Genomic DNA, 13366 nt, shown 5'->3' on the forward strand with positions numbered 1-13366 from the left:
CCTGGCATTTGGAACAAAACGCTTTAAGAAGTGCAGGAGCTCACCCTATTCTTTCAGGGGCACTGCGTGCACACAGCCAGGGCACAGCACAACCGTTTGCTCAGAGGAAAGCTCTACAGAATGAGCACCTCATGGTGCAATTAATGAATGGCCTGAATGCACGAAACAATTGTAAGCTGCATATGAGTAGGGATATAAGATCACTTCAAAAATAAAGACACTTATTTAGCAATGACATATAGAGTGTATCGGATGAGGTACATGCACTTGCTGACCAACTTTAAAATATTGGAAAATTCAGAGTTGAAAATGGCATGGATATTGTTGAATTGGAAGTAAAAGAAGGTTATCATCATGGTGCTTAGAAACAACAAATCAACAAATAATAAAAGCCTACTGTTACAATGCAGATCAAAAAAAAAGGCAAGAGAAATTCAGAAAATAAGCATGACAAACACATACACGCCATAGTTTGCATGATGATTTTCTACAACAAAATCAAGCATGACTTACAATATACCAAAATATCGGTTATCTGTTATTTTAATTTGGGGAATGCAGTAAATTCACTTCACAATACTTAAAAGCTTATTCAGAAAGACTGAAGCACAGTAGCAAAAATCTTAGCTTTCTCCTTATTTCCTTAAAATTTTGGGGGGGGGGGGGGCGTGTCGGGGAAGAAAGCAGTAAATCCTGCGCAGGTCTTTTCCTGAAAAGAGAAAAACTCTGTAGGCACACGTAGAAATGCCAGGCCACTACAACTCCCCAGATGCAACCTGACTCTTTGCCTGGATTCACAGAAAAAACAGTAGTCCCTTTAAATGATTTTGTTCTTCCTGGGATTTTGAAAGTGGTAATTAAGGAGCAGCACCTCTGCATCTGGATGAGGCAGTGGAATATGGTTTCAATTCAGCCAGCCGCTGCTTTTGCCACATGCACATAAACGTTATTACTGCGTAAATTGTTTTCTTTCCAGCCTTCTCTGGACTAGGTTTTTGAATCCAGTTGTCTTCCCCCTCATGATCAGACTTTACTCTTCCCACAGCAGCGGGAAGTGGCCCACTTCAAGTGGCCACGAAACACCCATTCAGAACAGGTAACTTGTTCTGTCTGTACGTCTGGTACAGTGAGATCTTTGACTTCATACAGTCTGAAGGCAAGCCCCATCAATAACCTGGGGCTATTTGGAGTCTAGTACCTCAAGCAGACAGAAATGTAAAAAAAACCTATGGCTTGAAACTATTAATTAAAACTTTGTAAGCATAATTTTGCTTATGATCTTAAATAATGATATGAAAAGCTTACATTCTGTAACTATTAGTAGCTAGTATCAGTATTGGAATTGTTCAAAAAGTCTCATCCACATTTGCTTAGAAACAACAAAATCCTATGGATTGCCAAGACAAACTAAAAGAAAAGTTCTGTCGTCTAACCCCTGTAAAGATACCTGGCCTACCACAGGTTTTAAAAGATGTGCATACCTAAACATCACTATGGATTTTACAATAAGTGTCTTTCTGTACAAATTTTTTTTAACATGAGCAGGTCAACTAATTAGATCTCTGTATAATGGTAGTGGCTTGAAAATTTTTTATTTAATTAATCAGCAGACAATTCTGTGAGTACAAGGAATCTATTAACACAATATTTTTTAAATTAGTTTTGTCTGTTTGGTGGAAATTGATTAAATACATGCCATGCTTCCATTTTAAAACTTTCCTTTCCAGTGAAGTATCCAAATCTAGCAGCATCCAGTTATGAACTGGATATGAAAGTGTCAGACTGAATATCCAAATGTGTCATATCTCAATAAAAGGAAATGAAACATACATATGTGGACTCCAAATGTAAGAAAGCCGAACACCACAAAATAATATAAGGATGTTAAATCAATCCTTGCACAAAACCTCACTTACCGTTCAAGGGATTTTTTTAGGGTCTTTTCCTGTAAGATTCTGGCTTGCAGCATGGAGTGTAGCTCACTGTACATGGGCAGAAGCAACAGAGAAGAGGCACCCCCTGCTCTGCTCCAGCAATGAACAGAAAGTAAGGGAAAAGTTATCCTCGTAACTTTTTCCTAGTGAACACAGTGGTCATAAAAGTCACCACTCTTCTTCAGGGGGTTATCAGCTCGTACGCATGTCACAGACCTTCAGACAGACTTTAAACCAGCTTTAGAACTCTTGCTTTCTAAAAAAGGCAATAAAATCTGAGGGAGAGTGAAATTTCCAGAGTCAATCAGCATCATAGACATGAAAACAGTACAGATCTCAGTCTCCTGATCTACACTGAAACACCAGTTACACTGAAATTATATGTATGCTACTTAATTCCCAGTAGATCCCATGTGACTCCAGTGCAGATTTTTTGTAATGGCAACATGCAAGACAAAAATTGCATGGCATTCTTTTCCTTCTTGTTTGAGTGTTTTATCTAATACATGATTATAAACTGAAATGTTCAAGATTTCTTTCAATAAATACTACTTCTCATATGATGAAATAATAAGACTTTAACAAATTAAAGTCTGATACCTACATCATTCTAGAAACACATTGAAAAAAATGAACATAAATCACAGAAGCAATTACAAAACAGCTGAAAAGAACAAATAAGGTGTAAGCATGCTCTATTTCAAACCAGAAAAGATGTTATTTTTTATTTTCTTCTTGGTAAAGTAGCATATTTCAACCAGGTTACAACAAAATTACCACAGGATGTTTAAAAAAAAAAATATAAGAAAGTATTTAGAAAATTACATATATACACATTTGCTTAAAAAAATCTATAATGTAAACATTAGCATAACAAGTTAAAATAATATTACAGTTTATTAATACTTATGTGAATACTGTACATACATATGCTTCAGAATTAATACTACCTTTCCTACAGTTTAACAGGAACAACAACAAAAAATCCTTCCCCCACCCCCAGCCCTCCACAATCAGAAGGGAAATCCAGCTTCTTCTCGTTTGGTCCCACATACAAGATACTGAGTTATTTATCTCAGTGTGAAGTATGAAAGCAAGTGCAGCCTTTAAGAATTAGATTTTCTACCACACATTTACACGTCTATAATTTTTAGTGTCTTAAATGACTAATACTCCACTCAAAAGACCAACTACCACAGTTTAACTTCCGTCATGGCATGGACATAATTTCTGAAATCTTGTTAAAGAAACTGATTCCCCCTACATGGAAGTGCAATACATTGGTTTTGACGCAACAAATTTATTTTTTCTTTAAGTCCAAATATTTGCATCAATTTGTAGATCTGGAAAATTCATTGCTCTCTAAACATTTCAGTGCTGTTTTCTAGTATAAATTCACGCCATTATTAACTAAAAACTAAGCCATTATTATTTAATTAGAAGTATGCTCTGATTATTTTTTTAAAAGAAATTTTATAAATAATCTAAATTATCTATAACTGGACCATAAAAGCACAGTTAGTGCAGAATAAGAAAGAAATGAAACATACAGTGTCAGACCACTGTGTAGAATAACTGTTTTATCTTCTATTCCATATGTGAAATAGAAAGCAGGTTAAGTGATTTTTAAACATATTCTATATTTCATATATATAATTTCATATATTAAAGTGATTCTTTCAATACATAATGCTAAGAAATTACTGAAATGACTAAATAATAATCAAATTAATATTCCATGTGATGCAGGGTGCTGACTGAAATATCCTAACCTACAGAAATTGAAGGAGAGAAATTCTTTAATTTGTGGAGCTGTTTAACCACTTTTTCAGAAGTGACTCAAGCTCCAATACAGAGGTATTATTATTGTTTCCAAGGAGAAAATGGTGTTCTCATGTTAAACATGTTTATTTTCATATATACGAGAGTTCCAGCTAGAAGAGCAGAGTGCAGTTATCAAGATTTGCAAGGGCATACAGGAGAAGAATTTGGTGAAAGAACCTTTCTTTCTTTCCTTTAAACAGCTGTTTCACAGGTTTCTCATAGTAATTTCCAGGAGGTAACTGTATTTCTATCCACGGGTATTTATTATCTGTCCTCAGAATTAAAAGATGTTACATGAAAAATGTTTTGAGGTGGGATGTGGGGGTTTTGAAATGGCATGAAACTTACAGCAGAACTGAGATCTCTGCGAGCTTTGAAGCAAAAAGCATGACATCCATATCTGAAAGTACTAATAACTGATTTGTTAACAAAATATCATATTCTTAAATCATTAATATGTCCTGACAGACAGTATCGTTACTTCACTTGGGGTTCACTGAGTCTCATTTATTATTAGCTTGCTGCTCTGAGTCAGTCAACTCCATTTGTTAGTAGGTTCTTATTAATTAATTTGACAGCTACCATGCAGATATTGTTCTATACAATAAAACATTACTTTGTAACAGAAAAACGCACCTTAGCAATAGGTCACAATTTTGAGCCAGTGATCTTCAATGCTATTATGCTCTTTCTATAAATACTTGTATTAATCCAATGATAATGGTTTATGACTTGCAGTAGATTCTGTAAGATAATTTAATTTGATTACAACTATCACATCAACAATACATTCCATAAAAGAGACTGGCTCTGAAATGATTAATTTTCCTAAGATTATGTGACTTAATGGACGTATCGGTTTGCGCCTTTGTAACTATGTCAATATCCTGCCTCATATAAACCTTGGAAATTTATTATTATTATTGAGAAACTTGATTTAATGCAAAAGCCAAGTCGATGCAATACATCCTTTATAATGAATGACAGAATCTCCAAATAAAGGAGATTCTGAAAAAACATAGTCAATATGTAATGAATACTGATAGACAATCATATCTGCAAAAGATGGAAGAGTCTTGCCTGCCCTGTTTCTTAGGAAATTGCTCATTTTGCATGTAATTGGACAACAGCATTAAAATAAAAGTAGCGCCACTTATTTTTACAACTTATTTTGAATAGTCACTAAAGGTTCCAGATGAGCAGCCCTAGAGACCTACTACATTTAAAGATAAAACAGGAATGAAATGGAAATTCCATTACCAATTCCTCTACACTTCCTCGTATCAGGCCGTAGCGTGAGGCTTGTAGGAACAACTCCAGGGACCAGCCTGTCCTGAGTCACAGCATCAGAGAGTCACCGAATTGTTTAGGTTGGAAAAGACCTTGAATATCATCGAGTCCAACCATCAACCTAACACCACCAAGTCCCCACTAAACCATGTCCTCTATTCTGTGATTACAGTGCTGTTCAAAGGAGCCAACGACTGGCTGAACCCATCAACTCATCGTGCACCCGCCACTGACCACATACAAGGGTTTAAGAGCTATCAGGCAGTACCAAAGGAAACTAGATTTGTACCAAAATTGTAACTACACGCACGGAATTAGGTGACACAGAATAAACTGATAAAGTCATTCGACTGACAGAATCATTGTTTCGCTTACAGGTATTTTATAAGAATAATATAATGATTTGGGATAGTTATATATAGCTGGTCAACCTTCTTCAACAGTCTTTGTTGAGTCTCGTAAATAAAAAAAAAGTGAGATTTGTGACAGATATGTACAATTCTCTCAAAGACAGGGCATTTTTTGAACATCTTGAGGTGCTAAAAATTAGAGCATTCATATCACTAGTTATCTACTTGCAGTCATGCACGTACCTCACTGATCATCAAAATAACCAGGTGCATAAAGCGGGAAAGCTATCTCATGAAGAAAGGCTTTAATTTGATTATTTTCTGAGATTTAAGAGAAACCACAGATGAGCTTTTAAGTGGATTAGTAACGCACCCATTATGGTATCAAAGTGAACATTGTCTGCAGGCTGTAGTCTTAGGAGCTGATATACCATTCAGCTCAAGTTAACGAAGAATGATTTGTACACAGTGAACACATTTGGTATTTTCATGTCATCTACATACACACATTAAAAATTACAAGAAGCAAGATAATCAGGAATGAAATAATTTCTTAAGAGACAAATGTAGATACAAAAAAAATCCTTCTAAACAAGTAAAAAAAAATCTAAATTTAGTCTGCACTACATGAGATTTCTTACCATTTGCAACTTTCCGAATAAGGAGTACTTTAATTTGTAATTTATTTCCTCAAAATGAATACAGCTTCATGTGACAGATACATCACAAAGGTTTCCACAGTTTCTTCTTTCAGATTTACTTGCAATTTGATGTTAATAGATGTGTGTGATATTGCTACTAACCAACTCTCCACTTTCTGAAAAATGAATTTAGAATTGTTTCAAAGTGGGACCATCATTATTGCTCCTTTTCTTTCCAAGAAAGACCAACTAAACTATCAGCAGTGTATCAAACTGAAGAGTTTGGAGAAGCATTAACTGACAAGCTACTCACTTTCCTTTCTTCTTAAATAAATATCCTGCTGTAGCTTACACAAAACACCAACAGTAACTCATCTTTTAATAAAATCAAATCAGCTAGCTCCCAGCCCGGCCTTTTGGATTTTCTGTTTATCCATCTATTTATTTTGTAAATGAGGTCTCTTACTGACTGAAAAACATTGTTTCACTTCTGTGACATGATTTTACTTTGTGGTATTTCATCTACTGAAACTTCTGACCTGAAGAGTGAATTCCCTCCCACTGGTGCTACTCACTGTGTGCCAAGAACCCACTCAACAAGGGCCACTGAAAATGACTGGACCACTTACCTGACTAAACGACGACACAATGGTCACAGGTTTGGAGAAGAGAAGCTCCAGTTTGCTGGAACTTTAGTAAAGCACTGAGGTAAAAAACCTGTTATAAATCATCAGCCTGTTTCTTCTGCAGGGTTTAAGATTAGATTACAATATCTACTGATGTGAGAATTTCATATAATGAATGGATAATAAAATGACAAGATACATCAATTTAAGTAACATTACCTAAGAAAACTTCTGTGAAGAAATATGTTCTCACACAAAAACCAAAATACGACTGATAGAAAATTTGAATGTACACTGCTTAAATGTAATGAAGAGAAGAAGATAGCTAACATACAATTAACTGCCTACGGCAGTGCAGCTAATGGATACTGAACTGGATTCCAGTTAATCCATGTCAGGACTTCCATCACTTGTAATAATTCTCGTCAATGTTTTTACTTACAGTAGTACCGTTACAAATTACTTTTCAATAAGAGGTGATGGGTAACAGGCACTTTCATTACAGGCAATTTTTAACTATCACCATGTGAAGAGTTTTACAAAATCAGAGTAAGAATTCCACACTGCCCTGTTAATAATGGACTGTTCTGTAACATCAGCAATGAATTAATACCAAAATATAACCCGAGACTTGAAAACACTATTTTGTACTATGCCAATTTTGTGTAGCCTTGTAGTGGTTTGTAGAAATCAATAATATTTTACCCAGCTTTACAGCAAGACTGAAATTTCACTAAAAAATTATTACGTTCTCTGATTTTAAAGAATAACTTCCCACAAATGAAAGCTATTGAGAATATCTAACTAGAAATGTACAAAAGCTATTTTTCCACCTGTAATACTTTTCAATTGTCACCTACTTTATCAAGTTTTTTAAAAACCTTTGTGTGTGTCTGAGGTTTACAATAAAAAAACACCAGTCTTTCTATTTACAAAAGATAATAAATTAGTGAGGTTCTTTCAAGCACACCCTTCTGACATATTAAGTAGTGATAATCATAACTGTTCTTTTAAGGAAAAAAAATGTCTTGACATGATAGCCATGTCTCTGGAACAGAAAAATGTACATGTAGAAGGGGAGACAACAAGGAATTCATAGTAACAGAAGAACTTCATCAGAACAAAGGAGAATATGTGCAATGTGCTTTACAAAACAAAGAAAATGCCTATCAGCTCGCTGAGCTCCCATGAAGAGCCCTCATATTCTTTTGAGAAAGTGATTACTGCCTTCCAAAGTAATTAATCAGGATATGACCCTTTGTAATGAATGTCTCTTTTCAGGATTTAAGTTGATGCAGCTGTAGTCTCTTCAGGAGCTTAAATTATAAATACAGACTAGGAAGGAATCACAGAACAACTGGAAGTAGGTGGTGTCAGTATTCACAATTAGGAAAAAGGGTCAAAGATCACCACTCTGAGGTTCCAGGCTCCTCGGCTCTCTCTGATGGCTGCGAGATAGTTTGGGGAAGCGTGTAGTCACTCTCGAGCGATTGCTTTTGTTTACTGGTTCTCCAGAAGGTGGAATGTCACTAGGAAGACAAGAAATAAAGACAGAAGTAGCTAGGTTATGTTATATGTAAATTATTCTGTAGTTACTCCAAGCATGAAAAAAGCAGATGTTATGAGAGCCTGGCACATGACTGCAAAGTACAGCACACATCTTCAGCTACACAGAACTGCATTCTTTCTATCTCGAGTGTGAATTACAAAATGGGCTCTTTCAAAAAAGAGAACTAGTAGGACTTTCAATACTTTATGGAAGATTGCAAATTACAGGATAAAAGCATATCTCTATGAGTTGCAGTTCAGAAATGGTGGGAAAAGCATTTTGAAGTGATAAAAGTACAAACAAAATAGACAAGAGCTTGGATGATTCTCTACTTAACAATCCTCTAATTATGGATGGATGTATCATGATGAAGTACATTAGTAATACATCCCTGTTGGGAATTCTCCAGTCTCTTCTGACCCACAACAGACTTACATGAATGAGCCTTTTGGAAAAGACTCTGAGAAGTACATTAAGTTCAACAACAAGCAGTAACAGAAAATTCCAGCTTACCTAGGTGATATTCAGAAGCTATAGACTCCTCGGAAAACTACAGTATAAAGGGATAGCGTTGTACTTTTGCCATTCTTTTAGAAGACTCCACGTGGTTTTTAATTACACTGCTTACATACAGATCAATAAATAAAACCAAATTTTGCATTTTGCAACTCAGCTAGACAATAAAATTACACTGTGTACAAATCCAAGCTTATTTTTAGTAGTTAAGAAAACCACCTTTATTTATAGTACCTATCTTCAGAGTGCATCAACAAGTCCACGAGGGAGGAATTGCTCATCTGCAGTTCTTGTAAGATTAAACAAATAGATATTTTTAAACCATCACTGAATTTGCTCTATGTATTTCCCTTTTTCCTGCAGAGTGACCTTCCTCACAGGTCAGACAGCCCTGCAAAAGCCATAGGCACACTCAGGCTCCACTCGAGCATTTTGAGCACCCACATGGGAGAGATCTTCGCAAAGCAGAAGCCTTTAACAAGTCCTGGGACCCAGTGGAAAATTCACTTGCAGGAAGCAGAGCACTTCTGCAAGGTAAGGCAGCTGTATCACTGGTAGCCATTAGCTGTATAACTGCAATGCACACATTGGCTGTTACTCACTAAAATAATAATAAAAAAAACAGTCTAGGAAAAAAGTGCCCAATTCAGATGCTAAATATTGTCAGAAAATAAAATTATGGTTTTCAATGGCAGTGTATTTTACTTGTCTAAATTCTGAGCAGAACAGTGTAAAATAACCTGGGTTACAATAATAAAGGATTTTTCTAATTTAAGATTCACTGCACTCTTACAGTCTTCAGGCTGCCTCGGTAACTAGAAAGTCCTTCACATGAAAAAATTACATGAAATACCTGTGGTATACATTCTCCTTTAATAACACGATTAACAAGTTATATCTTTCATTCCTTATTTTTCTTGTCACTAAAACAAAAACTAAAAATTAATTTAGCATATGTTATTAATTCTTGGTAGCCAAGGACAATTTGACTTCCAACCCTGGTCCTATGATTTCTTATTTTGAAACTCAGCAATGCTATCTAAGTTGCTGTAGAGAATTCTGATCATGTGAATCCAATTTCAGCTGTGCTCATTAGCATGGATTTCTTTTAGTAACATGGATATTATTACTCATTATTTTTATACTATTTATAAAATTGCAGCTATGCAGTGTTGGTATTCTAATGCTTATAAAGTAGAGCATGGGATATTGGCTTCAGAGGGTTGTGATTTTGTGTTAAAACATGGATTTTTCAGAACATGTAAACATGAAAGCATCTAAATATCAAATATACAATGGAACAAAATTAAATGTTCACCTCGTTGCGCTTTTCTCACTCTAAAACTGGTTAATTTACTGGCATGATGGCCACTGCTGATAGTACTTTAGCTTTATCAGGCAGCCAGCCAGCCAGCTACTTTACGGATACACGGTAGTTTCATTGCAGAAGAAAACACAGTGTAATGTGCAATTACTATAATTTGGTGATTGCTTTATTGAAAGTACATTTTAATACACAAGCTCCTCCTGCTGGCATGTCCACAAAATGACATTAGTATCAGCCCAATGGGACGTGACTTCTCCCTTCTGGAGGAAAAATGCCATTCAAAGAAAAAAGTGCAAAAGGTGCAAAATGAATTCCCCTAAAATGAAGAGATCTAAATTAATATCAGTCTGCCCTGACAGGCATGGCTGAGGTAAGATCATCTCAGGATAATTACAAGAACACCAATGTCTGTGAATGAAGGACAAAAATTGCAAGTAATTCTGTTAATTTCAATGATGCTACTCCAGAACAAGATATATCTAATAACCAAATTAGAGGTAATTTGTCTTAAATGTCTTAGCTAATTTTTATAATGACAATCCAAATTCTAAGACAAATCATTATGCTATGTAGGTTTACAGAAACCCATTTATATCTGAGGAATTAGATCTTCATACATCCAGCATGAAAAAGGAAACAAGCTGAAATCAAATTAATCAACTTCAATGGAAACAGATGTTGTATGAGGAAAAATGTTTAGAATATTAAAAAAAGTCATACATTTAAAAGTATATCTCTTAAGCTCCTTTCCATCTTCCCTCCTCCAAAACCTGATGAGAAAACTTGCTGTAGCTTTTTACAATTAAAATGCTGACTTTCAAGTAACACCCAGAAAGTTTAACTATTACATTTGGGGAAAAAATGACCAACCACCCTCAAAATACATGGTAATCAATTAGGACAAAAAGATTAATCTCCTACCTCTTCTGTCTCCCATTACCAGATTTAATACTTTAGTTCTGGCCTTGAGGTCAAATGATACTTACAGTCTCTGACACTAAATGAGACACCTTTTTAAACTTATTGACAGTTCAATAGGTCAGATATTCCAGGAACTCTTGGGCAGAGTCCATCTTAAAATGATTCTCTCCGTATTTCTGGCAAACACACATGAAGATGAAATTGAGACACTTGCTCTGAATCCATTTTTGCCAATCTGCGTTTCCGATGGAGGAGGAAGGAATAAGCATACCTACATGCACATGTTTGCAAATCCTCCCGTTTCTCTCGTTCAGCAAACACAGTCTCTAGGCTAATTTTTTGGGCTTGAGTTAGGACTCACTTATAGTTGATAGTTTTACTCAGATTAAAATACAAATTTAAAATACGTAAATCTAAACCAAGGAGTAGCTATTCTAGAATAACTCTTCCAGAACAGCTACCCCGTGGTAGTTCTTTAGTGTAGACTCTTTAAGTCTACATCTGTTTCAGTTACATCTGTTCAGTTTTAATATAACATCCATCTTTTCATTCTATTACCTTCTTAGCCAATGAAGTCTTAACAGGGTTTAATTTTCGAGGCTGAGTCTGGCAGGCAGCCAGATCTTGCCAGGCATTACCCTCTTCAGCAGTGGAACGTCCAAGCATTAAGGGCTCAAGTTCTTGTCTACACTCTCACCTTGTCCTATCCTGAAGTAAAAAGCAACATGCTGAAGCAATCAATTCCTTCTTCTCATCAGGTCATTGTTTAGCTTTTAAGCATTCCTGATTGATCTGCCCGGCATTTGTTTGGATGCCAATTCAGTTTCATTGATTTTGTCTTGGTGTCAAGTTCTGCCTGAGGTGCATCTATAGAAAATAGCTTAAAATAACTGGTCTTTTTAATCAGCCTCCAGTTTATTCGTACCTTTCATTTGTTGCTCTCCATGTATCAAAACGTATACTGCATTCTGTGTGTTTTTCTTCACATACTTAGCGTATGCAGCTGCAGTATTCTCTTAGCTGATGTTGTGAACATTTACATGAAGAAATTTATCTCCCATCTCATTGTCTACTCTTCAGGATAAAATTAGAGAGAGAAGTTTCTTATAAAAATGGTATAACATGTCTGCAATTGGAAATACTTTGGTAGAGCTAGAGATCGGAGAACAGAAGCAACAAGCACATCTCGGGAGTGCAGCAAAGCTCAGGATCAGGTATTTCATACCTCCCTCTCTCTGTCTCTCACACATATGTAAATACATCTCTGGAGACATTAATGATTCTAGTTTTGCTTGAGTTGTTCCTAAACATATTTCATGAAGAAAGGCATTAGCTGCCAGATAAATTTGGTGGCTCTTTTTCGCCAGTTTCTTATGTTATTAATATTTTTTTTGTCTTGATAATAATGTAATTTCTGGTTATAACCCCAGTATTTAATATAGTAAACTGGATTCAAGCAGGCAGCCTCCTCAAAAAGGTAGTATTAAACAATGCCTATACCATATCAAGAGATCTTTATTAGACAAATGAGAACTAATTCTGACTTGCCAATATAACATATCTCAGCACCTTCTTCTACCAATTAAAATCAGCTAGAACACCTGTTTAGTGGCTTTATTAACTAAGACACTGACTTCATCAAATCATTTTATATACTCTTGTAACTCCTGCTTTGCAGTGATCTGGGTAAAATCCTTGTTTCCAGTTGCTGAATTGTAAAAATAATTGGAGCCACATTCCAGCCATCACTCCCATTTTTGTAGAAATGAAATACAATTATTAACAAGAAACAGTGATCTCCATCTATTAAAACAAATGACTGAGTTGAGATGTTTAAATGGTCAGCTATGAACGGAAAAGATAGAAAGATATGGGTAAGATAATCCCTCTGTAGTACACTTAGACACTGAAAATCCTGAAGACATTAATAGAGTAAAGTTGTCAGGTTAAAAACTGAATAATCATTTCCTATCAAGATCAGATCTGAACGGATCAAGAAATGAAAAGCATTAATTCTAATATTCTATCCAACTGTTCGATTAATATACAGCTCCTTGTACTTCCACATCCATACTTCTACAGCAGAACACAGTATTCATGACGTATTCAATTTCTTCTTGCTGTGAAATAATTACAAACACATAATCATGCTTCCATTCATTATAATTTGAATGAACCTAACTTGAATGTTCTCATGCTACAAAACAGTTTCCATACCAGCATGAAGATTTTCTTCATAAACGTCATCTGCATTGATACTTGAATTTTTCTGTAACCATGACACTGTACCTGATGATCAGATATTTTTTTCTTCTGCTAACTTTACTTTGAAGTTGGCCCAACAAGATGGGTACTGTACAGTAAATGTTTAGTAGCCATTAGTTATAT

General features: G+C 35.4%; 1 protein-coding gene across 1 annotated transcript in view; it reads right to left on the reverse strand.

The window, feature by feature from the left end:
• Positions 1–5002: 5002 nt before the first annotated feature.
• Positions 5003–13366, reverse strand: part of SNX29 (sorting nexin 29) — a 120892-nt gene continuing 112528 nt past the window's right edge. The window contains exon 21 of the mRNA XM_086622257.1: positions 5003–8194. Within this exon, the coding sequence (XP_086478383.1) occupies positions 8065–8194 (130 nt within the window). The 3' untranslated portion in view covers positions 5003–8064. The remainder of the gene's footprint in view (positions 8195–13366) is intronic.

This window comes from Tauraco erythrolophus, chromosome 17, assembly GCF_009769465.1.
Source record: "Tauraco erythrolophus isolate bTauEry1 chromosome 17, bTauEry1.pri, whole genome shotgun sequence".
NCBI classification, from domain to species: domain Eukaryota; kingdom Metazoa; phylum Chordata; class Aves; order Musophagiformes; family Musophagidae; genus Tauraco; species Tauraco erythrolophus.